The sequence below is a fragment of the Chenopodium album genome, chromosome 5 (genome assembly GCF_948465745.1).
Source record: "Chenopodium album chromosome 5, dcCheAlbu1.1, whole genome shotgun sequence".
Classification (NCBI taxonomy): Eukaryota; Viridiplantae; Streptophyta; class Magnoliopsida; order Caryophyllales; family Amaranthaceae; genus Chenopodium; species Chenopodium album.
The window spans coordinates 79,301,349-79,329,319 of record NC_137838.1 but is presented as its reverse complement, the minus strand read 5'-3'; the positions used below and the strand labels follow the sequence as shown (position 1 = coordinate 79,329,319).

At 34.8% G+C, this 27,971-nt stretch overlaps 3 protein-coding genes across 5 annotated transcripts in view; all 3 read left to right on the top strand.

Annotated features, from left to right (window-relative positions):
- LOC145632467 (uncharacterized) overlaps window positions 1–7,900 on the top strand; it is a 31,259-nt gene extending 23,359 nt beyond the window's left edge. For both annotated transcript variants that reach the window (XM_081684850.1, XM_081684849.1), the window contains exons 19-23: window positions 660–851; window positions 929–988; window positions 2,400–2,713; window positions 6,462–6,567; window positions 7,687–7,900. In XM_081684850.1, the coding sequence (XP_081540976.1) occupies window positions 660–851; window positions 929–988; window positions 2,400–2,713; window positions 6,462–6,567; window positions 7,687–7,737 (723 nt within the window). In that variant the 3' untranslated portion in view covers window positions 7,738–7,900. The remainder of the gene's footprint in view (window positions 1–659; window positions 852–928; window positions 989–2,399; window positions 2,714–6,461; window positions 6,568–7,686) is intronic.
- A 4,179-nt stretch (window positions 7,901–12,079) lies between these two features.
- On the top strand, window positions 12,080–16,213 carry LOC145632466 (uncharacterized). 2 transcript variants are annotated; one of them, XM_081684848.1, is made up of 12 exons: window positions 12,080–12,218; window positions 12,300–12,374; window positions 12,778–12,873; window positions 12,960–13,035; window positions 13,117–13,215; window positions 13,329–13,411; window positions 13,508–13,615; window positions 13,750–13,887; window positions 14,608–14,713; window positions 15,037–15,248; window positions 15,593–15,706; window positions 15,792–16,213. In XM_081684848.1, exons 1-11 carry the CDS (start codon window positions 12,156–12,158, stop codon window positions 15,659–15,661), a joined length of 1,125 nt encoding a protein of 374 aa, XP_081540974.1. In that variant the 5' UTR covers window positions 12,080–12,155; the 3' UTR covers window positions 15,662–15,706; window positions 15,792–16,213. The 2 variants fall into 2 exon arrangements, with proteins under 2 accessions (XP_081540974.1, XP_081540973.1); XM_081684847.1 differs by having other exon boundaries at window positions 15,789–16,213.
- A 2,875-nt stretch (window positions 16,214–19,088) lies between these two features.
- On the top strand, window positions 19,089–27,157 carry LOC145632465 (26S proteasome non-ATPase regulatory subunit 1 homolog A-like). Its single transcript, XM_081684846.1, has 13 exons — window positions 19,089–19,537; window positions 19,647–19,710; window positions 19,968–20,073; window positions 20,514–20,625; window positions 20,671–20,839; window positions 23,314–23,783; window positions 23,908–24,043; window positions 24,138–24,386; window positions 24,482–24,702; window positions 24,781–25,039; window positions 25,718–25,950; window positions 26,027–26,534; window positions 26,620–27,157. Exons 1-13 carry the CDS (start codon window positions 19,395–19,397, stop codon window positions 26,947–26,949), a joined length of 3,000 nt encoding a protein of 999 aa, XP_081540972.1. The 5' UTR covers window positions 19,089–19,394; the 3' UTR covers window positions 26,950–27,157.
- Window positions 27,158–27,971: the final 814 nt, after the last annotated feature.

The following is a 27,971-nucleotide window of genomic DNA, read 5'->3' as shown; positions in this document are numbered from 1 at the left end:
ATGATGTATAGGAGTAGGATCTAATGAGAAGGGTCCTTATTGAGAAAAAGGTGAGAAGGGATCTTGACACTTGTAAATGTAATGGCTTAAATTTAGTAGTTTGTGTGTGTAGTTATAGAATTCTCTTTACCCAATAGTAAGAAACAAGCAAATGTATGCTTTGGATACCCTTTGCTGTTGTTGCCATGATGCCTTGCACTACCACTTCAGGCTACAGGGACACCCTGCCAACATCAAAATTGTTGGATAATCTATTGGTTGTTCCCGTTTCACGCAAAGCTTAACCATTTTTTTCTCTTTCCCTGAGTCTCATCATTCTTTCAGACTTACCTATTGCTAGAAGTTTTTGTCTGGTTTGGCTGCTTTACCCCTGTTAAAGCCAAGATATCTAATTGTGATTTGTGAAAAAATACAGGAGTTAATCTGGGACAAATTTATATCAAAAGTCTAGCAAATCTTTGTGATTAAATTATATTATAGTTATGTTTTGGATATTTATATTTGCAAAGTCAAGTATGAGATGGATGGTAAAATCTTGATAAATGATTATAAATAGTGACAGGTCAAAGTCAGATATTTTCCTTGCTATTTTGTAATTTTAATGAAATCGTGATGAATGGTTAAATTCTGATGGATGAGATTATACTGTTTTTTCACAGGTTGCAGTGCAGTTACTATCAGATAAAGAGAAAACTGATCTGGCTCAATTAATTGGCATTATGGTGTTATATTCTCTAACATATAAGAACACAAAATCAGATTCATCAGCAAATAAATCAGTGCATGATGGATTACTGGATGCCGTGTCATTTTCTATGGATCCACCCATATCGGGTTTTGTGAATTTCAAGGTATGAGTTGTTGTTTGGATAATTGCTGATCTTTTTATTTAACTTCTCTTCTGTAATTTTTGAGTTTGTTTGGTCAGGGTTACAAGCCTGGGCATTATGAATTAGCGTCAGCTGTGAAGCAATTACTCACATATGAGGTAAGCTGGCATGATATAGCTATGTTTGAATGTTTTTTGTGCATACAAAGTTGAGTGCCCAATTATCATCTCTATATTTGAAATCTTAATCTTCTTTTAGACTATTTTGTGTTGCTTTTGGATTTAGTTATCAACCATTAGTTTATTGCTCCATGCATGGGGGTAAATGGTTTAGACTCTTGGTGCAAATCGAAGCTTGTTTGAAGATCTTTTTTTTTCTTAGGTTCAATAATGACTGAACATAAGGATGCTTCTCGTTAAAAAAAAAAATGAATAAAATAAAATAAAACATAGGGATGCTTACTCATGTATGTTATGAACAAGTCTTTTATCTGCCTATGAGCATTTAGTGTCAATTTTTTTTTTATTATTTTGAGCTAATAGTAACATTACAACATGAGTCACCCTTCTAAAAAGTTACAATTTTAAATTGTAAAATTATATACAAAAGTATGCCTTTTTGTGGGGAGAAAAGAGAAATTTTGTGTTGTTGGATGTATAAAGTGGGTATGTTGTGGTGTTTTTTTGTAATTTTTAAGTTAAGTTCATGGTTATAAAGTTCAGAATAATAACACTGTTTGAGATTATCTCTTCTCAAACCTTTTGTAAGGCTCTAAAATAGTTCTTTCTATTGTTGTATTAAATACTAGTCACCTTGCAATCATAAAGTAACTAGTGAATAAGGCTGCTACTTTTGTAATTGTTAATTGCTAATTTTTTATAGGCATTTAATACTTTGCATGTATTTTCAATACTTTTGTTGTATAGTATTAGTTTAATTGTGTGCAAGGTTATAGCATAAGTGACTTTTAGTCTGGATGGTAAAACAATGATATTTCTTCTAAGAGGTTGAGTGTTTGAACCTCCTCGTTCTTATATATATATATATATATATATATATATATATATATATATATATATATATATATTTTTTTTTTTTCCTTAATTTAGTTGAAACAACATGGAGTATTGTTGGTTGTGTGGGTGACGTGGCATATTGAAGAATTGAGTGGGTTACGTGGCGTATTGAGAAATTGAATATGTGACCTGGCGTAATGAGGGGTCTACGTGGCACATAGACGTTCTTAAGAACACCTTTTAATATATTAGTATAGATTCTTCAAATCATTTTAAGATGACTTGAAATACGCATAACATTGGTCATGTGCCTTTTTGGTGATTTGGTCTAGTTGAGGAGATATTGGTGAGGTGCGCCAAAATTTGAATAAAATTTAAACATGGTAAAACATTAATAAACATTAATATAAATATCAATGCGCCAGAACGCATTTGAATGCTTTATCTATTTTTGAAGATCTTAATTTTCAGTTTTCTAGTTTCTTCTTCAAGTATGCTTGATATCTTATAACTTGGCATGTTCTGTATCTTACCATGTAGTCATATGATTTAGGTTGAAAAACATAAGATAGTCCAAGAAAGCATAGCCAAATCCATGCATTCAACTGATAGCTCCAAACTGGATAACAATGCTGCAAGGGATGGAGAAAATGGTAGACCAAAATCTTCCAAAATGCATGAGGCTCCGTGTGATTATAGCCATGAAGGGATAACAATGAATAAGTCACAGAAAGACTTCTGCAAACCTATTATTCATAGAAGTACATCACCCCTGGGTTTTGGTGGAAGTGCAGCTGATGTGAAGAAGCTAAAATTCCCTGGAGATGTGAAAAAGCCTTCCTTTGGTTCCTTTAACTTCTTTGACAGGTAATATCCGATCTTATTTAATCTTGTGAAATCGTAAATTTTGTTTTGAATGCCAATGTCCTCCTTTACTTTGCTATAGATCTGGCTTCTACAGTATGATTGGAATGTCACCTAATTTCATCAGAGTAAGACTATACATTTTGCATCCTTGTGCAAATTTGATTATAAGAGGATATTCCTTGGATAATCTTGAGCCATGATGTAGTTTTAAATGGTTTTTATTGAGGTTTTTTAAATCGTTTGACAATTAGATGGGAAAAAAAAAAAAAAAAGCAAAGCACCCAATTATGATTCAGTCCTTGGACAAGCATTCAGAGCGACCATCAGTGGTATACCTTTCTCGAAGAGAGTTGTAGACATTGATGTTTGAAATAGGAGTAAATCAAGATTTTATGTTTTAAAAGGGAATTTTATAAAACCTAAGCATGATTTTCTTACACAATCCCCACTTTAGGTTACACTTTTTACAAACTTTTTCTTATAAAAATCAACTTATAACTCTCTCTTACTTTATCTTATACAAGCTATGAGACACACGCACATTCTGTGTGCATTATAAGAAATCTATATTGCTCAATTTGCCCTTTTTTTATGAAATATCATCCACCATATTCTAAATAAAAAATATTTGAAAAAAAAATTCTAATTAAAAAAATATTAGCGAGTTTAAAAATTGGTGAAATGATGGAGGCATTAGAAGGATATGACTTCCCTAAAAAAAAACAAAAACAAATTAAAAAAAAAAAAGATTTTTTCTAAAGGATGGTAGTTTTTTTTTTTTTTTATTATTGATGGTAGTTATTTTTTAGAAAAATGAAGGTAATTTTTTTTTTTTTTTTTTTTTTTTTTTTTTTTTATAATAAGGAAATAAAAGATGAAAGGTGTATTTTGGGAAAGAAAAATTTATCACCCAAAAACCCCTTTCACTTTATATATTACTATAGATAAATGTTTTCATGTGGTTTCTACTAGCAAGGTTTTTCCGTTTGTATTTTCCCCTACATCTTGAGCACCTTCCTTTCTTCAACCTAATGCTCTAGTGTGTGAGTTCCTTTATAACGGATAATGGACTCCTGAAAGATTTTTTCTTTTGATGAAACTCTGATTGAGAATGTGGCCATGTGGGTGTTTGGGGATTTATTGTGTTTTTTGGTTTTGGAGGCTTATTCTTTTATGCTTTCTACAAGGAAATTCATTAGGTTTTCATTACTTGAAGTAATCCCTTACACATCTTTTTTTGTCATGCTCTCTTTTCAGTCTCATTTCCCAAACAGAACCTCTCTCTTAATTTTCTCCAGTTTGCAAATCCTAGTATGTAAATAAGACAAGGTGCTCTTTGAACTCTTCCGCCATCAGGACTAGACTTTAGATCTCCATCTATTGAACTCTTCTAGCATTGTCCATCATTTACTAGAAACAATACATTTTTGTTAGTTATGGTAGTATGGTACCTTGTTAATTTTTATCAAAAATTTGTGGGTCACTTTTTACCTTCAAGTAAAGCATGCTACTTTCTTCACTTTTCAATTACAAAGTGATGTCATGTAAATTGACTAATGAGAGGAAACGAGGGTTGCTTCGCACTGTGAACTAGCAGAGATTTTTGGTGGTTTTCTATGAAACAAAATGTAAATACAAGATAATATCCTATCTTCATTTACTAAGGACATACTCCTTTTGTTTATGCAGCTTCAAAACCAATCAACTTTAAAGCTAAGCATTTGAGCAAGATTATGTATTGCTTGAACTTGCCAGTGTTTTTAGCAACCAAAAAGGACCACTCTTATGATCTTAGGCCCTATTCACTTCACCTTTAAAAAATTATTTTGTCAGTTTAGTTGAATCAAAAAATTATTTTGTCAGTTTAGTTGAATCAAAATTATTTTGTCAGCTTCAGAAAAAATAAGTTTAGTTGAATAAAAATAATTCCAGTTAACTAAAAATTAGTAACTTTAAAGAAGAAATATAACAGTAAATCAGTAAAAATAATTTTAGTTCAATCAAAATATTGTAAGTTTAGCAAAAAAATTCAAGTTAATTTAAAAATTATTTCAATTCAGTAAAAATAATTTTAGTTAGGCAAAAATGAGGTGAAGTGAGGGGCTTTAGTATTATGGTCTTTTTTGGTTAAGTTTGTTCGTGTCCATCTCTAGCTTATATATATGGGTGTGACTCGAATGAATTGGATTGGGCTCTAGTATTTTAATCCAAGTTTCTAAAATGTTCCTCCTTTGAAAAAATATATATTCTTTTTTTTTTTTTTTTCTTACAGCCTATACATTATTTTAATAATAAGATAAATAATTGCTAGAAAAAAGCTTACGCTGTGTTTGTGTTTGGACTTTGGTGTAAAGAACATGTTGTATAAGTTAATTGTTTAAGTGTTTCAGTTTGGTAAGTAACTGATTTTTTATAGTTGTTTGGGCATGCAAAATGAGTAATAAGGACACTGACATATCTTATTGTGGTAGGGTTTTAGATTAAATAAGGGTATAATTGTCATTTCACCTTAGAATACTTGAATAAGTTGATGAAAAAGCTCCTCCAAGCAGCAAACTTAAAATGAGCTTATTCCGTAAAATCAACTCTTTGAATCGGCTTACCACAAACCCTCCCAATTAGCTTATTATGGTAGTCAATCAACCGCCCCAATAAGCTTTCCACCAAACACCCTCTAATTAGTCTAATGTTAAGGGATGTATCTTATAACCTTGAGATTGTAGAATCAATCCCCGCTAGAGGCAGTTTGGGAGTAGAGATTCCCTTTTCTAGCCCTACCCCACCGACTACTAGTAGGCCTTGGCCGCAAATGTGGCATGTGTGAGGTTTTGGTCCCGTAGGACTGCTTCTTCTTACCTTAGAAATGTGGAAATGAAAAAAAAAAAACATCATCTCATAGATGCCATATGGAAAAGCAAGTAGTGATCCTCTTAAACTTTTTCTTCTAAGATATCCAACTAATATAAAATTTCCATAGTTAAAATTGAGGGGCATGCTATGATTTACATATACAATTCATTTTTAATTTTTTTATTTTTTTTTTAAATTTTAAGTCTAAATGTAGACCAAACATTTTTCAAGTCGTGGACTTGAAAGAACTGGATTAAGGAATATATGCTATCTGCCACTATCCACATTTTGAGTATAAGGGTCGAGTCAACCATAGGTGCATCAAATGTGACTTGTGTTTCTCCAATGCCAAATAGTGATCGACCTCAAGAGAAATTGGTCTGATAGGTGTAGTGGTGTTTTGATCGTGATATATTTTCTTTCATTTTGGACAACTATTTCAAAATAAACCATTTTAAATAGTTATACTTTACGTGCTAGAATAATCATTCAATGAGATATGGCTCACAATTTGTTTTCATGTCTTCCACAAGTAATTATGAGACTTATATGAATGATGATGCAATGGTGAATTGGTAATAACACTATAGTTAGAACTTGGAACTATTTTTGGGATTTTGTCAATTGTTGTGATTTATCTAACTATTTTTTTTATTTTTTATAATTTGTCATTGTATCCTATTAAGATTTTAAACTTAATTTGATTAAATTCTATTTGGATGATATGTACTTGTCTTATACTCTTGAGTATGGCATAACACCCCCTATACTTCTGCTGTTTTACTATATATTGTAATTTTAAATACAAAATTAATTGACAAAATTACTGGGTGTTACACAATCTGTGGGAGAATGTGTCATTGTTGCTTTCTGACATTTCTCAAGCTGACTGTACCAGGTTTAAAAAAATTAGCCACAAGAATTGCCACAACGTGGACAGTTTAGAAGAGAGGCTAGCAAACGCTGAGAGAGATGGGCGTCATCTTTTATTCAAGTACAACGAGGTATGTAGTGATTTGTCTATGTTGAATTTGATAGTGATGTTTTGGTGATCTTGTATCAAGTAGCACTAGAATTATAATGATTGCAAAAATTAAAATAGTTTGCACTATGAAGTAAAAATTAGTATTAATTAATACTTCGTATGAAAGAAATATGGTGGAGACATGGGGGCCAATTGGCCCTCTCAAATGCTCATAGAAAAGAACCTTCTTACCAACAATAAGTCTATAATTGAGGTGTAAGTCAACTTAACATGGATGCACAAACCGGCATAAACTTGGTAATGATATCATCTAGTGTGCCTTCTCTATAATGACCATTTGTGGCTTCTTCATCAGCGGCGCTTTGGCTCGCATCTTGTCTTGCCATTTACTGAAACTATTTTATGGTAAGTGTTAATAACTATGTCCATGAGCGGGCTAGACGAAGTTTTATTGATCTCAAGGATTTAAAGATTACGCGATAAGCTAAGGTCAAAACCTACAAAGTTTATATAATTCTCCCATAACAGAAACAGAATATACGCCTTGAAAATTAGGCCAATGCAATACAGGAAATTTCTGCCCAACGTGTTGGGTCATTCATAGGGGGGCATATAGATTTAACAAAACCCATTATCTCATTCAGACATTCTAACAAAACCCATTCTCCAGTACAAACCCTAGTCCATCCACAATTTGTAACTTGTAACTTGTAAGCCGTCACGTAACACAAATCAGCATTCTGTGATAATATTGAAGTGACAACTATTGGCACTTGTAACTTGTAAGCCGTCTCTTATGTAAATATTGGGATTCTATGTGATAATTATGAAGTGACAGGTACGCTGTAGCTATTTGAAATATGTAGTGTTAGATTACTTTTCATTTTTCATCCTATGATAAGTCTTCATGTAAATGGTCTGAACCTCGTTTGATTCTACATTAAGTCTTTGCGTAATGGAGGTTTTGCAACCGTCTATGTGGAGTACCTTAATTTTGTCGTGTGGTCCATCTCATCCTGAACTTATACAATAGAATACCTCGGAATGCTTCTAGCTTTACTGATATGTTGCTATATTCTGGCCAGGACTAGCCGACCTTATACTGATACTTCTTCATGCTTGATGTTCCATTTTGCAGGGCTTTACAAATGCAGTAAAGAGGCCTATGCGTATTCGTGAATTCTTATGATGATGGAGTTCAATTTCATTTGTTGGATGCTGTTGTCATTTTGATTCCTCAGTATCTGGATCATATATTGCATAATTGGATGCATTTCACTCCAAATGATTCAATCCAAATCAACTTGTGTTTTAAATATGCCCGTTTTGCAATGGAAGTTACAGTTTGAATATTTGTACTGTTGTACGCATTAAGCCTGGACTTTTCTTTTTTTTTTTTTTTACAACAGCTAAAAACAACCTTAACATTTACTCCTTCCGTCCCTTTATTACATGCCTGTATTCCTTTTTGGGGTGATCAAAATTAAATGTCTGTTTCTATTTAGGAAAATGCTATACATAGCCCTAAGGGCTACATATAAGCATTTAATTTACTCTTGAAAATTGTTTAAATTTAGAAAATCATGACAAAAACACACTAATTACACCGATTTGCGCGTGTTTTTGTCATGAATTCCTAACTTTATACATTTTCCAAGAGTAAATTCAATGCTTATATATAGCCCTAAGGGCTATGTATAGCATTACCCTTCTATTTATAGGTTGTACTTTTTGCCAATATTATTCTTGTTTTGATGATTTGTCATCATTTTTCTTTTTCTTTTTTTATATTTTACATTAATTCCCAATACTTTCTCTCTCCTAATTCTCAACCACCTTTTTCTTTCTCTCTATCTCTCTCTAACCCCACATGCATATTTGTACTCCCAATTTTTAGTTTTAAGGAATCTTTAACTTTCTTAATTCCCGTGCAAAATGAGAAATAGGCATGTAATAAAGGTACGGAGGGAGTACTAGACAGCTATAACAGCTTGGAGTCTTGCAATTTTCGGGGGGCCTCCTTTGGTTGAGGCCCAAAACACAAGTACAACTCTTTGTCCTTCCTTAGAAGGAAAGACTGGGCAGAGTATTGCCTCTTTATAAATTACTTCTGTTTCATTACAAATAACACTATGCTTAAAAAATTTACATTTTTTAGTTAAGATGTTGCACTTTTTTCGCAACGAAGAAAATATAAATTTTCAAAGCAATGAAAAAATGATCATTCCTAAGCCTTTATTTGGTTTGATTTAAAACATTTTGGTTGAATACATATTTTTAAGAAAAACCACAATTGCATACGGTTTAGTTTTCCTTTTTGTTTGGTTACAAATATAATTATAGGGTTTTCTACCCAATGTCCCTCCTCATTTCATTTTTCTACGTTGTGCTATAGCACTCTTCACACTGTAACCAATGGATACATGTAGTGAGTATACAGTAACTTTGTCGTTATCCCGTCGTTCACATATTTCGTTAGTGGGCCCCACATATTCCGTTAGTAATCGAAGAAAGGCACACATTCCCGGCCCTAAAAATACCCTAATCATTGTTGATGGGAGGGGTGGATTGAGACATCAACATTTAAAACACTTTATTGCTATTTGCTCCACCTTCTCTCTTCTCTCTCTCTAAATACTTTGTTCCCGTTTACTAACTTAATCATTGAGGGCGAATACTAACTTAATCATTGAAGGTGAATAATTCGGTAACGCAATATTCGTTATTTTGCAAGTGTTGGAAGCCTGAGCGAGTTGCATTGACGGTCTGTTTCCCAAGGGATACCAAAAAAAGCCCCGAAACAAAGTCCTCACCAGGCCACCACCACCGTCAGAGGCTCACAACCGTCATAGGCTCACAGCAACACAACCATCACTCTTCCTTCTGATCTAACCACAAAGTCCTCGCCACCACCACCACCACCATCTCAGTCTTCTTCTTCCCATCTTAAAAAATGACCCCAATGCCGCTTCGTGGCGATTTGAAAAAGACATCATAGTTGTAAAGAGTGTAACTTATTAGGGTCATATCAACTCCTTAAGGAAAGCTTATACTTCTTGTAGACATTTTTAACCATCATAGGTGGTGCCGCGATGGTGGCAATGGTTTGCAGTTATGGTCTTGTGGAAGAAGGGTGGAGTTGGTTATAATGGAGGGTTGCAGATGGGGAGGAAGAAAGAGATGAAAATACAAAGCTCCCCCCTCCCCCTCCCCCCCCCCCCCCCCAATTAAAAAAGTTTAATGACAACTCTTGTTCAATACACTTGGGTGTACCTTCCTATAGGTACACCCAGATGCATTTTTGTAATTACATTAAGTATTTAACATGTGACTCACGCATGCTTACTTTTCTCCTTTCTTTTGCTTTCGATTTCTCTTCATTCTCGCTCTTCTTCTAAAAAATTTAAGCCTAAATTTTTGGCAAATCTTCCAAATTTTCATTCAAATTGAAGATTTAACTCGGCAATAATTTAGATTTTACAATTGTTAAAGCTTTGAATTACAAAAATTGAACAAAAAAAATTAATCAAAAACTTATGTTGCTTATTAATGGAGGTATTGGTTCTAGTACAAATGATCCTCTTCAAAAAGCCATACAACAATCTAATCCAGATATTATTTTAACTATTGAATAATTTAATAATTCATAAATATGAATTTTTCAAATTGCATTGAAAAAACTGAAATCGCAAATTTACTATATAAAAAAAAAAAAGAGCAATTATAATTTAACCATTTGATAAATGAGTAAACAAAATTCTAACCATTTCAAAATGAGCAAATAAAATCTAATCACTCCAACATGAGCAACTATAAACCAGTTATTTGAAAAGTAAGCAATTATAATCTAACCAACTCTGAAATGAGCAAGTATAAACCAATTATTTGAAAATCGAGCAATTATAAGTTTTTTTTTTTTTTTTTTAAAAAAAACGAGTAAATAAAATTTAACCATTTAATAAATGAGCAATTGTAAAGTAACAATAAATAAGACAAAAGTAATTTTTCGAATGAGCAAACATAATTAAACGAAAGTTTTTTTTATGTATTGTGTAGAATTGTATAGAAACTGAGCACAATCAATAAGGACATTAAAATTTTTGACAAAAAATAAATGAATAAATTACATTCAACAAATTCTTGAATAACATTTAAAAAAAACATATATAACCCAGATTTTAACAAAATTACAATAAAAATCTTAATTTTAAAACAAAAAATCGAAAAAAAAAAACGAAAAATTTAGAAATTGTTAGAAATGGAAAAGTGTGGCATACGTAAATAATATTCCAAAGGAGGAAGAAATTTGACAGAAATATTAAAGCTAGGCCGACAAAATGACGATTGAGCCCTGGGTGTACTGTGCACTCCTGGGTGTACCGTAAACCCAAGTATACAACACTATTTCTATGAAATGACCCATAGAAATCAAATTTGTATATCAAGTTGATTGACTTGTATTTTCTCGTTTCACACTATAAAAAAATAAATTAGATTGGTTCGTGCGATGCACAATTTTTAAAAGTAAGAATAAAATAAACTTTTACTTTATTTATGTACTCCCTCCGTGTTTTTTTAAGTGACACAGTTTGACCGACACAGAGTTTTAGGAGATTTTATTGACTTTAATTAAATAAGATGTTAGTGGGTTAGGTTGGAGGAGCGAGAAATGATAAAGTAAAAGAATGTGAGAGGAAGTGTGGATCATGAAAGGAGTGAGAAATGATAAAGTAAGAGATAGTGGGGTGAAGATATATTATTAAAATGTAAGGAATTTCTAAAAGAGGAAGTGTGTCACTTATAAAAACACGGTTGGAAATGGAAAGTGTGTCATTTAAAAAAACACGGAGGGATTAGTATTTATGATACTCCCTCCGTTTCATCATGTTAGTCCCATATGGAATCAATTACATAAAATAAAAAAAAAATATATATATTTGGAATCTAACATTAAAGTACAACATAATTCATAATTAGTTTACCTTATTTAACTTTTTAAATTTTTTATTAGGAAATCACAAGTCAAAATTGCATAATTTAAGGTAAAGATTTCCTTACTTAGAGTCGTGTCATCAATCCACAACTTAGGGCCTGTTCACATTTACTAAACTAAGCTGAACTGAACTAAACTGAACTGATTGGAGCTGAACTAAACTGAACTGAACTGATTGGAGCTGAACTGAAATGAACTGAATTGAGCTGAAATGAATATTTTATGAGAGAGAGAAATTAAGAGCAGAGCTGAACTGAACTGATTGGAGCTGAACTGAACTGAACTGAACTGAACTGAAATTAAGTAAATATGAACAAGCCCTTATTAATTCAAAAAAAAAATAAATCAAGTTATAAATGAAATATATTCAATATGGGTATATCTTTTTAAAACGCCCAAAATAGTATATGGGACTAACATTATGAAACGGAGGGAGTAGTAAATAAAATAAAAAAAAAAAAAAAAAAAGGAAATCGGCATTCCTCCTTGTAGAGTTGTGGGTGTTGGCATAAATTGATAGGGTCAGAGTCTCAAAAGACAAAGAAAGAAGATACCAAAGAGTTTAGAGGTGAAGTTGAACCCCAGATCGATCGCATCATCCTTATTCCCAAATCATGGATCCCCGTTGCCCTTGCCTGCTGCTCTTAATCTTTTCTATACTCTGTCTTCAATCCATGGTTTCATCCTTTATCTCTTCTTCTCAATTTCATTATGTTTTTTTTGCAATTCAGATTTTGATTGCTTGTGTTATTGTGCAGGCTGATGATGCTTCCTCTCTGCTTTTTATCGATAGCCCTTCGCATCGTTATCTTCATTCTCATCATACTGCTCAGGTATATTCATTCTCTCTCTCTTTTTTTCAAAGGTATATTCATCATTATTAGTCTATATGATTTCTTTTATTTGATCATCAACTCGTTATAAAATAATGGGATTTCGCGTAATATTCTGTTCGCCCCTAATTTATACATACCATTACCAATCGATGACACACCCAAAGTCCATGAATTTTAGTTATCACCCTACAAAGTTGATATTAGTAATCGTTTAAGCTAACAATCGTGATTTACTTAACCTGAACTTGGGATCACAGTATATTTAGGGTTTGAGATTTTGGGTATAATTGACTTTCTTTTTGTTGGATTGCCTTCTTCTTTCCCATCATAAATCTTCCTGTTTTGGTATAAGGTTTTTATCATTTGTTTCTGATTTTAAGACTATGTTGCGCCTTCTCAGACTAATCCAATGTCAGCCACGGAAGTTGGTGCTGCAGTGTCAGTCTTGCTTGGTCTGGCACCACCACCTATGCTTTCAACTGCTAGTTCATCTAAGGTTTGCAGTCCGATGCTTTTGATTCAGATCCGTATTTCATTGGGTTAATTACTTTCTGAATTCTGACTATGCTTGTTATTTTGCAGTTGAATGGCCTCCTGTTGCCTAATCCCTTTGATAGGCCACGTCATGTTTTTATGCTTGAAATTGGGCTTGCTCAAGGTTCTTACACCCTTTCTTTGCCTTCATGATTCACTTTCTTTCTTATGGCATAACTAACTTTGTTAATTTATATTTACATAGACTCTCAAGAAGTGGTTTATCCGAACAATGCTCTGTTTAGCAGTGCCATCAGGACCCAGGTGGTTAGGAATGTTGCTAGTGTTGAAGTTGAACTTCCAGGTATTGCTGTCTGCAACTTGCTTCTTTTATGCACACTTACAACATCTTAATTTCTATTCTGCATTTAATGAGCTCTTTGGAACTTTTTTATTTTTCTCTACAACTTTTTGCAGATAGAGGAGTTGCTTTTTTCTCATTGGATGGACCAGATTATGATTCTTACGCAGCTATAACTGACAAAGAACTAAGTGATTTTGTTAGTATTGACTTGTATAATACATGCTTTCAGTCAGTGGGGAGTCTTTCCACTTATTTAATAATTATTCGTGCATATTATTGTCTGTGATTTCAGGCATTTAGTTTTGGTGGCTCCTATGTGTCAGATAAATTGGAACCCCTAAATGGAGAATTGATCCTAAACTTGCCTAGTGGGTTTAAAATGAGTCTTCAAATGTCAAAGGTCATCTCCCATGATCTCTAATCTAGTAGCTACTTTGAATTCTTTTGTCCATTATTCTAATAGAACGTGTGATGAATCATATGTTCAATTATTCAAAAGTGTTAAGTGATTGAGAATTTTAATTTATTTTGCAGCTAGCTGATAGGAAATTTGCCTTTGGTTTGATCTACCTAATTGACAACATTAAGAGGGTTACATCAATGACAAAAGATTTGTCTCAAAGTACTTTGAATTATGCTGAACTAGTGGGAGGATATTTTGAGGGCATTAAGGTAATGCGCCTTTTGTTTCCTCTTTTGCATTTTGCCTTTAATTTTTGACCTGATATGTATTAAACTTTATGCATTGTAAATATTTAGAAATGTGTTAGCCATTAAGGCCCTTTATGAGGGATATCCACCAACACTCCTCCCCCCCCCCCAAATTAATTGTTTTTGTTATTGATCCGAAAGATTGCATCATGTTTCCTTCGTTTCAAATTAGTTGACACGTTTTGACTTTTGGTACTATGTACAAACTCTACTTTGACTAGCTTTTGTGATTTATTAGATAAGAAAAAACATAGTCTGGTGGCTGTTAGATTCCTCTCAATGTGTATTCTATTATCAACTTTTTTCTAGGTTTTAACCGTTTATAGTTTACTTATTGATAATTAGAGATATTTGCTGAATTTATGTTTTGGCAAACGTGATTAAAAAAAACGTGTCAACTAATTTGGAATAGAGAAAGTAGATATGTATAGAACATGCTTCTTTTTCTTTCATTTTGTAACATTATTGGAATATTTTTTATGTGTATATCATCTCTCTTTTCTTTTCTTGGCGCTGAAGATGGGTGGTTTGATAATTAAGTGGTGAATCTGACTGCTCTGTCCTTTTTTTCTTCATCCTGTTGTTCTTTGAGGTTTTTTTGTGCTGTGCATGAACTTTATCTCATAGTTGCTAAAGCATTTGGCCATTGATTTGTATCCTCTGATTATATTTCTGTTACAGGCTCTGCAAGAAGAGTATGGGTCCAAAGACCTTACACAGCAAGGCATGGATTTGCTGCTCTCAACAGTGTCCAGAGCTATTGACAGTTTACAAGATAGACATGAAGGTATTATTCTTTTGGTAATTTCTGAAAAGAAATATTATATGCCTGGCAAGTAGTGGTTTTGCGTCAAAAAAAGCAGTCCTTAGTTTCACACAACTGCTTGTCTTACTAAGGAGGGGGGGGGGGGGGGGGGGGGGATGGTGGAGGGGTCAGTATGACTCCAAATATATTGACCTACTTCTAAAAGGCATGATTACCCTGCTTGACTGCTTCCAAAAGCTCAATTGTAAGAGGAAACCTTCAACAGCTGTCTGACTAGGAAATTCAAGATTACAAGTTTATTCTGGCCTTATTTTTTACTGTTGTGTAAATGTGGCTATGAGCAGGTGAAATTGTTGCGGTCATCCTTTTTAGCAAGACACAGTCTTCTCTACCACAAAAGATGGTCGATGTTACGTATGGTTCAAGACCTTCCCTACGACTGCTGGAGGAAGTGAAAACTTCGTCCAATATAACTGCTGCTGCAGAAGTCGCACTGGTTAGACTTACACTTGCATGGATCACTGGAGTTGTTCTCCTCATTGCAACCTTAATTGGGGTGAGACTACAATTATGTTGATACATTAAATTTTTATCCATGCTAGTTAATAGCAAAGCTGATGGCACATTTGACTTTCAGGGTCAATAGTCTGGTGTTAGATTCAACAAAATATACTATAGATTGTTTGTTTTACTCTTATATTAGGATAGCACTGATTACTGTGTATCAATAATAATGATCAAAGCTGGTATGGCCACAAAGTCATATATGGTCTGTTATTTTGTGGTGATTAAAGTGATGCAGAGATATACAGAAAATTTGAGGATGAGATATGTGGACTCGTCTGAGTGTGTTGTTATTCTTATTTTCTTGAGATTCATATTGTTTATACTTTCATTCAGGTGTATCTTCTCATCAATATGCCACTTACAAGAGACACACTCCTGTATTCTAATGTGAAACTTGACTGAAGTTGGCTATTAATTGTATATTTGCCATGCTTGAGGATGTTAAAGGTACCATATTTTGCTTTTATTGCTTAATGACTATGATGTTCAGTCACGGTGGTTAAATATAATCAACTGATGTGATTTTCAGCAGGCCTGTGTCTGGAGGTGTATGTTTAATTTCCTGTAAAGATGAGCAGTTTCTGGCGTAATTGCATAAAAATAATACTATTAGCTTGTGATGCCCGTGAGGAGGAGTTGCTTACATGAAAGGAGTTGTGACTGTGAATAGGGGCATGCATAGCTGGGACATTGCTGTTGTAATGTGAATTTTCAGTACACCAGTTGGTTTTAGCTTTATTTTCTGTTTCAGTCTCAAAGAAAACGCAGTACGCGTTGGAAGATTTAATTCGCCCTGCATTGGGGATTTTGATGAAATTACCTCTTTAATTTGATAGTTTTTGTCCAATATATATATTATGTTGACTGCCTCAGTGTGGAGTCTGAATAAGATTGAAGAAGACTATTGTATATTGTATTTGTTTACAATCAAGCTTCAATCTCTTATCATATTTATTGTAATTTTTATTCGACAAAAAAAAAAAACATGTTCATGCATGTCTTGGTAAAAAAGTCGTCACTTTTAAGGTCTGTTATGCTCACCTTATTTTCAATCATTTCAGGTATAAAAAGGTCAGATATTCAGGAAAAATAAGTTCTAATAGGGAAATCAGGTGAACACAACCTTACTATAAATTCTCACATGATTTATCTTCATTCCAATTTGAGACCTGAAACCACAAGCAAAGTTAGCAAAGGGATTGGGAGGGCTAGAAACATCACTCAACATAGTCATCTTCCAAAAAAAAATAAAAATAAAAAAAAAAAACCTTTTATTCTAACATTATTAAAAAAAACCCAAATAATGGATTTGACCAGCACTTAACAAATTTCATCAAAGAATGTAAGTGGGCTTACAATTCTAGGCCTGTACAAAACTATATGAGAATCCTAAAATTCGATCCGTAACCGATCCGAATTTTAGAACATCCAATCCGAGTTTTCATTTCGGAACGGATTTCCAATCCGAAAAATCGAATATCGGATACAATTTCGAATATTGGTTTTTAAATTTTCGGATATCTGATATCCGAAAAATATCGGATATCCGAACCGATATTCAATAATTTAATGGGTAAATATTTAAATTAGATATATATTTTTTTTAAAACGAATGAATATTCCTAAAACAAATCAATAATCACACAAACACCCTACTCAATCTCTCACTAAAGTAAAAACCCTAAATTCCTCCCCTTCTCTCTACGCTCACTCTCTCAGGCCGCCACCCCACCTTTCATAGCCACCGGCCAGATAATGGATATCAACCACTACTTCCTCCCCTAAATTCGATTTGCTGTGATTTTGTGATTTTGTGGCTGTTTCTTGCTATACGGCTTTGGCGGTTTGGTGATTGGCAGTGTCGCCGCTGCTCCACGACTGCTAGTAGTGGGCGACAATGGCGGTTTGAGGCAGGGGAATCGGTACATAGGGTGCGTCAGGTGACTATGCGGTGGCGCTCTATTCAGGCTGCAATTGGTGTTAGTTGGTGCTCGGATTGGGTGGCTGAAGAAATGATTGCAGAAGATTGGAGTTGCGAGAGGTGTTGTTGGTGTTGCGGGGTACCGTGGCTGCTGTGATGAGGCTGGTGTGGCTTCGCGGATTGTGTGGGTGAGCTGGACGGAGACGGAGGTTGACTGGTGGAGTCAGGGGTGTTTATTGTGGTGGTTAGTTGAAGGTGAAATTAGGCAGGGGTTGTTGTGTATGGTGGAGGAGCAGGGCAGAAGCTTGGTTTTGTTGGTGTTGCGACTGGTGAATGGCAGCAACTAGGTGGATGAGTGTGGCTTGGGTATTCGAAGATAGGCATAAATGCATAATCAATTTTGAGTCTTCAATAATATTGGATAATGGATATCCGAAATATCCGATCCGAATGATTTTGCATATCGGCTATCGGATATCCGAAATTTACGGATAGGATTCGGATATCAAATTTATCCGAAAACCCATTTCGGATCGGATATTCGATCCGTGAACAGGCGTACACAATTCCATGCGTTGACAAGCTATTGGTCCAAAAAAAAAAGATTCGGTAACACTTTTTCTTGATTCGCGTGCTGGAAAATATTTTTTTTATATATTTGAGGGTCATTTTAGTCCTTATGGACCCAAACTGAGCTCAAATATCGGCAAAAAAAAAAATATCGTAACAGCCTCGTATTGCATGTCATGAAATATTTTGATTTGCGTGTAGTTATGAACTATCCGTGAAAATTACTCGGATAAAGTTTTGGGGTCATTTTGACCCTTGATCTATCCAAATTGAGCTCGAAATTGACATATTATAAGAAAAAAAAACTCCTTATTTTGTGTGTCAAGAAAAATATCAATTTGTGTCATTTTTTTTGCCGTGAATATTGTTTGCCCAATTTTTTGTGAAAACCAAATCATATTTCCTTCTTTAATCGGCGATTTTCACAAAAAATTTGTTTTTTGGATTGAGTTTCTGCAAAGAAGAGGAAGGTTAGTTAATATAAACAAGGGTGATGATGTTTTTTTTGGAGGAAAAATAACAAATGGGCCCTATTCGTTGGATTTAGTTTTCGGAAAATGACAAAGGATAGTGATACGCAAACTTTTAAAATTTAGGGTAGTTTTTTTTATAAAATTTTTAGCGAGTAGATATTCACAAATTAACCTGTTAAGCGAGTAGTTCCTGACAATTTTTTCCTAAAACATTTGTCATTTTTTTTGGTGTTCGAATTCATAAGTTTCTATTACGTAGCATACTTTATTATATTTTTTTAAAGGAAGATTAGGTAAGCTTTAAATAAAGTAATATAATTAATTACTTGTAAAAAATATGTCAATTATGAACTTGATTGTCATGCAAACATTATGGTAAAATTTTTACTTTTTTTACGTAGTATTATAATCGGATTTTGCCAAAGCTATGATACTTTGGGAGAAAGAGTTAATACCAATCTAAAGCTATATCCCAATGTAACGGTTAGAATCAGTAAAATCGATACCGATTCTTAACCGTTAACCGATTTTAACCTCAATCCCGATTCTAATAACTTTGGTTAATACAAACAAGTTCCGTGTTATTTTTTTAAAAAATTTGTTTTAATGTAAGGAGAAGCACCCGACTGAACCTCAACCTTCAAGGTTTTTTTGGTACGGTATTTGCGAGCTAGACATTTTGAGAGTGAGGAGGGTAGGGTAAGAAATCCCCATCCTCATAGTACCTCTAGTGGGGATTAAACCACTAACCAAACTGTTAAATGAACTACCATATTACCTACCCTTTTTCACATGAAAAACAATAAAGACATCGAACCAATTCGAAAAATTCTTGATATCATCATAAACAAGCCACTTATGTGAGAAACCGTGAGCCTTGTTGTCAGTAATTAGCTTGATAACCGATGCCGCTAATTGCCGCATCACCTTGCAGCCACACTCTATCAACACCCAACCTTCGAACAGCAGCCCACAAGAGGCTCCCCTGCTGATCACGCGCAGCACCAAGACTCACATAGCTCTGCTAGCCAAATGCGCATCAAAATTCACCTTGATAACCTTGGATTAGTGAAGTTTGGAATATAGTCGGCTTGTAGAGTATAGTTGGTTTCTTGATTTTCTGCTGTTTGTTTGGTGAATTTGGGGGTTGGGGTTTCTGAATTGAATTTCAATGGCGACCTTGGTGAGTTCGGCAGGAGCAATGCTGGCTATGCTGAGCGAGAATTCAATTGCTCTGAAGCTTCATGCTCTCTCCAATCTCAACGTTTACGCCCAATTCTTGTGGCCAGAGATCTCCACTAGCATTCCTCTCATGTATTTCTCTTACTCCTTTTTTTTCTTTCAGTTTATTAGGGTTCATTCTTTTCGTTTCCGTTTGCTTAACTATTCTACTTGAAATTCTAATTTTTACGTATTATTTCAGAGAAAGTTTGTATGAAGATGAAGAATTCTCTCAGCGACCTCTGGCCGGATTAGTTGTCTCTAAGGTAAATCTTCAATCTTAACATAGTTTATTATGCATCTTCTGATTTTGTTAGTAGGGTATAGATCCATTTATGCTTCTCTATTTTATTCAATCCCCAAATTGGTAGAAGCACAATCATATGTCTATTTCATTCAATCCGAAACACAATGATATGTTTATGCTGTCTATTTTCTGGTTGTGTTCCGGTGAAATTTAGATTTTACAAACAACAAGTATTATTTTTAAATAAAACTTTTTAAATGTTTGCTCTCTTTGCAGGTTTTCTATTTTTTGGGTGAACTGAATGATTCTTTGGCATATGCACTGGGAGCTGGGCCATTATTTGATGTTTCTGAGGATTCTGATTATGTTAGGACCCTTCTCGGTAATTATGCTTCTCTTATACTCCCTCCGTTCCCTTTTGATAGTCCCTTATAGGCAAATTTTAGTCCCACAACGTTCACCCTATTTGGTTTTTCCAACAACCATTAATGTTAATTTTTTACTAAAATTCCTTCCAATTTGCAACAATATTTGTGCAAATTTAAATTTCCCATGTAAATTTTGTTTTCCCATGTACTTTTATTATTTTCTCTCTCTACTTTTGTGCATATTCAATTTACTTTTTCAATGTACTTAAACTATTCTTATTTGTGTTTATTAATTCCCGTGAAAAATGCCCATAAGAGACTATCAAAAAGGGACGGAGGGAGTATGTAGTAATGATTCTTGGTGACTAATGGCTATCATCAGTAAATCATAAAATGTTGTTGGATATTGCTGGAACTTGACTAGCCCTTGATTAAAGCTAATTCATTCTTTCAGACAAAGCCATTGATGAGTATGCTAGTCTTAGAAATAAAGCAGCAGAGTCAAAGGAAGAAGCTGTCAACATTGATCCCAGGCTAGAGGCAATCGTGGAGAGAATGTTGGAGAAGTATGAATTTTACTTTTTCTAATTAAATGCACATTTTTATATTAGGTGCATTTTAGATGGAAGGTATCAGCAAGCTATGGGAATGGCAATTGAGTGCCGAAGATTAGATAAACTTGAGGAGGCAATAATGAGGAGTGATAATGCTCCTGGAAGTCTGTCATACTGCATTAATGTTTCCCATTTCTATGTTAGTCGTAGAGGATATCGGCAGGAGGTGAGAAATTTTTCATGCTTGTCATACCAAAACTTGGACTTTAGCATATTAGATTGTGCTTTATGAACTTGTTATTGTTTTTCATTATATGCTCTGCATGAAATGGTGATTGGGATTGTCATAATGGGGCCAGTTAATACATCTTTCTTGCTCCATACTTCCATAGTCTGTTGCACCTTGCCTGCCTGTTTAATTGTTTGGAAATTCTGGCTATTGAGAAGACTAGAGAAACAACTAGTTTTACAGAATCATGGCGCAAACTGTAGCTGCAAACTGTAGTGATTTCCATCTGTAAAGGGCTGTTTAATCTTATGTTGTCTGGATTATAAATAATTAGAATTGTTGCCATGGGTCATAATCATTACATTGGGAAATAGCTTTAGATGAATGACGTATTGCAGAGTGCATTTCTTTTTAATCACAATTTTTCGTCTTTAAACGTATTAGGTAGACATATAGTTTGAATGTGCGTGTGTTTTTCTGTAATACAGTGCGACACTGCCACATATAAACACATTCTTGATCACCACTGCCCCTGTTCCTTTTGGGAATGAGCTGGGGTGGGGAAGTGAACGCTCATTTTATTTTAGTATAATTGTTTCTTGTAGAATAGATAATTGTACATTATTAATTTTTTATTGAGCATGTCAATTTAGTTCTCAGCCCATGCTCTTGTGCCTAAGGTTATGGTCATGCTTTTGTTTTCACTTTTGAAGTGTTCATTCTCCCTAGCTCCTTCCCCTGCCATTCTGCTGTCCATTTCGACCCCCCGCACCACACACACATCACTTGAATAGGTTTATCTTAATTAATCCAATATAAGAGCTTTCCAAGTTTTCAGTACAAAACACCACCAAAGAAAATGACAACTTTGAATCACCTTCTCTTTTGCATTGCCTTTAAAAATTACCATCTGTCAGATCTTTTAACCCAAAAAAATCCAGGGGATGAAGAAATCTGTCATTTTCCGTGCTTTAAAATCCACACAAAAAGCAGAAATGTTACCATTGCATGCATACCTAATGTGGCAAGTATGTTTCTTGTTCTAGCATATCGGTCTTATTGTTATTCACCAGGTTTGTATAATGATAAAAATAATTGCAGAAAATATTTTCTCTCTCCGTTTCAATTTGATAGTCCCATATTAATTTTTTATATTCAAACTTGTAAAACTTTGACCAAAAATTTACATTAATATATACAAAAAATATAGTCATGTGATGTATTATTAGATTTGTCTCAATGTGTAGTTTCATAATCTCAAATTTTTTATAATTATTGTTGAATACTCCCTCCGTTTCGTATTAATCACAACGCTAGGTGTTGCACAAAGTTTAAGGAAAATTATAGTGTGTGGACCAAAAGTGAATTTTATATTATAAAGTATTGTTAGTGGGGATATATTTAATTGTTAGTGGGAGAGAGTATAAGTGGAGTTGGTAGGAGAGAGAAATAATAAAATAGTAATGGACCCTTACCAATTAAGGTAGTGTTGCAATTATTATGAAACGGATGTAAAAGGAAAGTGTTGCGATTATTTCGAAACGAAGGGAGTATCGTGCAAAGTCAAAATGGGACTAACATTATGAAACGGAGGGAGTACTTTTTGTAACTTGACATGTGTCAATGGGCATACATAGGCAAACTGATATTAGAATATAAGTAGGACTATTAAAAGCATTTATTAATTGTATTATTAAATGTATGTATGATGACTAGAGTTAGAATCTAAAAAATACTCTCTTTGTCCACATACAATCTTCTTGTTACTTATAATAGAAAATTTTCCTATTCAACCCACCCTACTAAATTCCTTAATATGCATGCCAAAGCCTAATTGGAAGATTTTTCATGAACGGAGACACAAATGAACCACAGTTTTTCGAATTAGAATTCTCATGCTTCGTGATTATTAAATATATTATGCATTTTTTCCTTTTACTATTATATTGTGAAATTTGAGCCTGCATGGTTTTGCATTTACAACAGAGTTACAATGTTAGTCGTGGAATTACATTCTTCAGATATAGCTTCCTTTGCTAGGGTTGTTTTTTTAAAATAGAATCTAAACATCTGCAGTGTTATTCCATGTTGTTGATTAGTATCTTATTTCCTTAGGTTACCTGTTTTTGCATACGTCTCTTCTATATTAAAGTTAGTCTAATGGGTATTGTGTGCTAAATTTTTCTGTGGCATCCTGCATCTTTAATATTTTCACGGTTGGCATGCGATTTAATACCCATTTTTAAATTTAAATTTACTAGCAATGTTTTCGAGGTTGGCATACGATTGGATACCTATTTTGTCTTTGTTAAATTTCATGATTAGCATCCTCTTCCAGACACTAGAAAATATTGCTTGCTGATATTGATATCAGGAAATACCGCAGGTTGGGGGAAAAAAGTGTGTGTGGGGGGGGGGGGGGACCACATTTGTCTTATACTTGTTTATATTAACCTGTTTTGCCTTTTCAGGTGCTTCGTCTGCTTGTTAGAGTGTATCAGAAGTTGCCATCGCCAGATTATTTGAGCATTTGTCAGTGTCTTATGTTTTTGGATCAACCAGAAGTTGTTGCCGGCATTCTGGAAAAACTTCTCCGTGCAGAGAATTTGGAAGATACTTTGCTTTCATTTCAAATAGCTTTTGATCTTGTCGAAAATGAGCATCAGGCGTTTCTTTTAAACGTGAGGGATCGTCTTTCAAGGCCAAAAGTTTCTTCTCCAGAGGTGCCCATATCCAGGGAACCAGAGCCCTCTCAGACTGAAAATACAATTGCTTCTGAGGATGTGCAAATGGATGAAGGGACTCGCGTCTCAGAAACAGTTGTGGGTGAAATGGATCCTACTGAAGCTAGATATGCTGAAAGATTGACCAAAATTAAAGGGATACTGTCTGGAGAGACTTCCATCCAGCTGACTCTGCAGTTTCTATATAGTCACAACAAGTGCGACATTGCAATTTCTATACTGTTCAACAAATTTATGTATTTTCTTACTCAAGTTCTGCTTTAAATCTCTCTCTCTCTCTCTCTCTCTTTTTTTTTTTTTTTTTTTTTTTTTGGGATTTAGGTCGGACCTCCTGATTCTCAAGACCATAAAGCAGACCGTTGAGATGAGAAATAGTGTTTGTCATAGTGCAACCATATATGCGAATGCAATTATGCATGCTGGTACTACAGTGGATACCTTTCTTAGGGAGAATTTGGTAATATTTTCATCTTTACCCAGTAGGCAATGGCAATTAGGAGCAAAAATGGGAAAGTGTTGTACTCTTAACGTTTTTTGACTTTTTTTTTCAGGACTGGCTAAGCAGGGCCACAAACTGGGCCAAGTTCAGTGCAACTGCTGGATTGGGTGTTATTCACAGAGGCCACTTGCAACAGGGCCGGTCACTAATGGCACCTTACTTGCCACAGGGTGGGGCTGGAGGCGGTGGCAGTCCATACTCTGAAGGTGGAGCACTGTATGCTCTTGGTTTGATCCATGCGAACCATGGGGAGGGTATCAAACAATTCCTTCGTGATAGCCTACGCAGTACTAATGTTGAGGTGTGGTGTTTTATTCGATAAAAGTGTAATTGTCTTTCCGTTTAGTATAGTTTGATTAAATACACTACATTTGTGTTTAAATCTTGTCATTACAGGTCATACAACATGGTGCCTGCTTAGGGTTAGGATTAGCAGCTCTTGGAACAGCAGATGAAGATATATTTGAGGACATAAAAAATGTGCTCTATACAGATAGCGCTGTTGCTGGTGAAGCTGCTGGCATCAGCATGGGATTGCTTATGGTTGGTACAGCTAGTGAGAAGGCTGGTGAGATGCTTGTTTATGCACATGAAACCCAGCATGAGAAGATAATTAGGTAAAGCTAGATGTGTTATCTGTTGTATTATTTGGTGATCCATCCCTTTTTTCTCATATGATTATGTGGCATTTCCAGGGGATTGGCATTAGGTATAGCTCTTACTGTTTATGGAAGAGAGGAGGAAGCTGACACACTTATTGAGCAAATGACTCGGGACCAAGATCCTATACTACGTTATGGTGGTATGTATGCATTGGCTTTGGCTTACAGTGGAACATCAAATAACAAGGCCATCCGGCAGCTGCTACACTTTGCAGTGTCGGATGTGAGTGATGATGTTAGGCGAACTGCAGTTTTGGCTCTTGGTTTTGTCTTGTATTCTGAACCAGAACAGGTTGGTTTTTACCTTTTCTCTTGATTCTTTGTTTTAGATACGAAAAATTCTGCTTAAAAAAGGTATGACAATAGAGGATAAATACTACTGAGAAGAGCATTGTAAAGACATATATCAAGTCAGTCATGCTGATATTGGGTAACATCCCTATAGGATAGCACCAAAGGGCAGTAAGGTGGACTATTTATACATATCCTAGCCCTCTGTACTCTTATGTCTAAGTGTTCTATATGCAAAATATAAAGAATAACTTAACAAGTTGGTCCTTCCTTTTCTTACTAATCCCGAGAATAACATAATCAATTTGCAAAGCTAAAAACTCCAGGATTAGTAGTATTATTAATACCTTAATCTTATAGAGTCTGCTGTACCCATTTTTATTTTTTATTTTTTTTGATAAATCTAAAACTCTGTTCTTTTTTATCTATTCTAGATCCTTAATAATCAAATGCTGTACATGCTTGACCTAGTGTAAAAAAAAAAAAAAAAAAAATTTTGCTTCAATATTTTTGGTGGTTCATATTAATGAATAGGTAATAAGGTAGTCTTGAATATCTTGGGGATTGAAGTGTAGTATTATATAAACCTGCAGCATTAAGCAATTTGATGATTTATGGTCTGTACTGGTAGCTGTTATTCTCTGTTAAAATTCACACTTGAGTGGTTTTATCTTGACAGACACCTCGTATTGTGTCCCTGCTGTCTGAGTCCTACAATCCACATGTTCGATATGGTGCAGCCTTGGCAGTTGGCATTTCTTGTGCCGGCACTGGTCTTAGCGAGGCCATATCTTTATTAGAGCCCTTGACATCAGATGTCGTTGATTTTGTCCGGCAAGGTGCCCTGATTGCTATGGCCATGGTTATGGTTCAGATTACTGAGGCTATGGATTCTCGTGTTGGAACATTTAGGTAATAATTGTATCTATCATCTCCTTTTTTGTCCTTTCATAGTTTCATGTCCGTTATCATATAGTATTTTTTTTAGGCGACAATTAGAGAAGATAATTCTTGACAAGCATGAAGATACCATGAGCAAGATGGGAGCTATTTTGGCATCTGGGATTCTTGATGCGGGTGGAAGGAATGTGACAATTAGGCTGCTGTCTAAGTCAAAACATGACAAAATTACTGCGGTGGTTGGTCTGGCTGTTTTTAGCCAGTTTTGGTACTGGTATCCTCTCATTTATTTCATAAGCTTGTCATTCTCCCCTACAGCTTTTGTTGGGTTGAACAATGACTTGAAAGTTCCAAAGTTTGATTTTTTGTCTCACGCAAAACCCTCCTTGTTTGAGTATCCAAAGCCAACATCTGTACCCACCACTACATCGGCAGTGAAACTTCCCACTGCTGTATTATCAACGTCAGCAAAAGCCAAAGCTAGAGCGAAAAAGGAGACAGATCTTAAAGAGAAGTCTGTTGGTTCAGAGCCCTCAGCTTCTACATCTGCCACTGGAAAAGGAAAGTCGTCTACAGAGGAGGGAGACTCTATGCTGGTATGTCATTCATGCTCCACACTTCATTAGTGTTTATATGGGTAACTGGATCATCTGACGTGGTTTGTTTCCTTGCAATTGGCAGGTTGATAATCTGCCAGAAAAAAAGGTTGAGCCAGAACCTTCTTTTGAAACCTTAACTAATCCTGCTAGGGTAGTTCCTGCTCAAGAGAAATTCATCAAGTTCTTAGAGGGAAGCAGATATATGCCTGTGAAGTTGGCTGCCTCTGGTTTTGTCCTTCTGAAAGATTTGCGTCCTGAGGAGCCAGAGGTATTGTCTCTTACAGATGCACCTGCTTCTGCAGCAACAAATGCTGCTGCTGGGTCCACTGCACCAGTGCAACAGGGAACTGTGGTTGCCATGGCTGTTGATGAGGAACCTCAACCCCCACAGCCTTTTGAGTACACATCATAATTTCTCTGTTCAAGTGTGACATGGTTCATGTGGCATTGTACCTTGTTATTCTGATGGTGATTGACAATGTATATTGTGCCTTGAGTTTGGTGCAGAAGTTCACGAACTGGGTTGTTTTGGATTGGCAGTGTTTTCCCACTGTCGATATTGCTTTTGTGCTTACAATGCTGTCAAAAGATGGGTACAACTCTAAAACCATCCCCCCCCCCCCCCCCCCCCCCCCCCACTTGGATATTCACCCCCACCTAATCCCCACCCAAGACCCCCCTAATCCTCTCAAATACACAATCATAATTAATAGGATTACAATTTAAAAAAAAACATTCTTAATATTACACGTTTTTTTTATAATAAGTGTAATACAAAATATTAGAATTAATATTTTATTTCATATAATTATTTTATAAAATGATACAGATTATAAAAGTATACTTCCTCCATTCTATTAATACTGCAACAAGGAGGAAATTACGCATCCCAAAGCACATTCTATATGCTACTCGTAAATATCTATAGTTGTGTAAGATTAACAATTATAAAAAGTTGATATCGTAAAAGTATTTTATGAGATGAATCCAACAAGATCCCACATAACTATATTTTGCTTAATGTATAAATCATATTATATAGTCAAACAAGAGTGATGAATAGTGCAAAAAGTCCATTGTTGCAATATTAATAGAACGGAGGAAGTATAATTTTGTTTTAAACACATATATATATGAGGGTATGGGGCGGGTGGAGCGGGGCGGGGATGGAGTGAGTACAACTTAAAATCCACCCCCGCCCCTTCACCTATGACGGGTAATCGGGTATGGTTTTTATCCCATCCCTGGAGTAAAATGCATTTTAGGGGATTCACTTTCCGTACTTTTCATCGTTTGGGGACTCACCTTTCACTTTTCATCGTTTGGGGATTGCCGATAGATATTAAAAATTTTCCAATAAAGTAATTATTAATTTATTTTTTTTGTACAGCTAAATAAAAATAATGACACATACCCAACAATCAGTTAATCTTA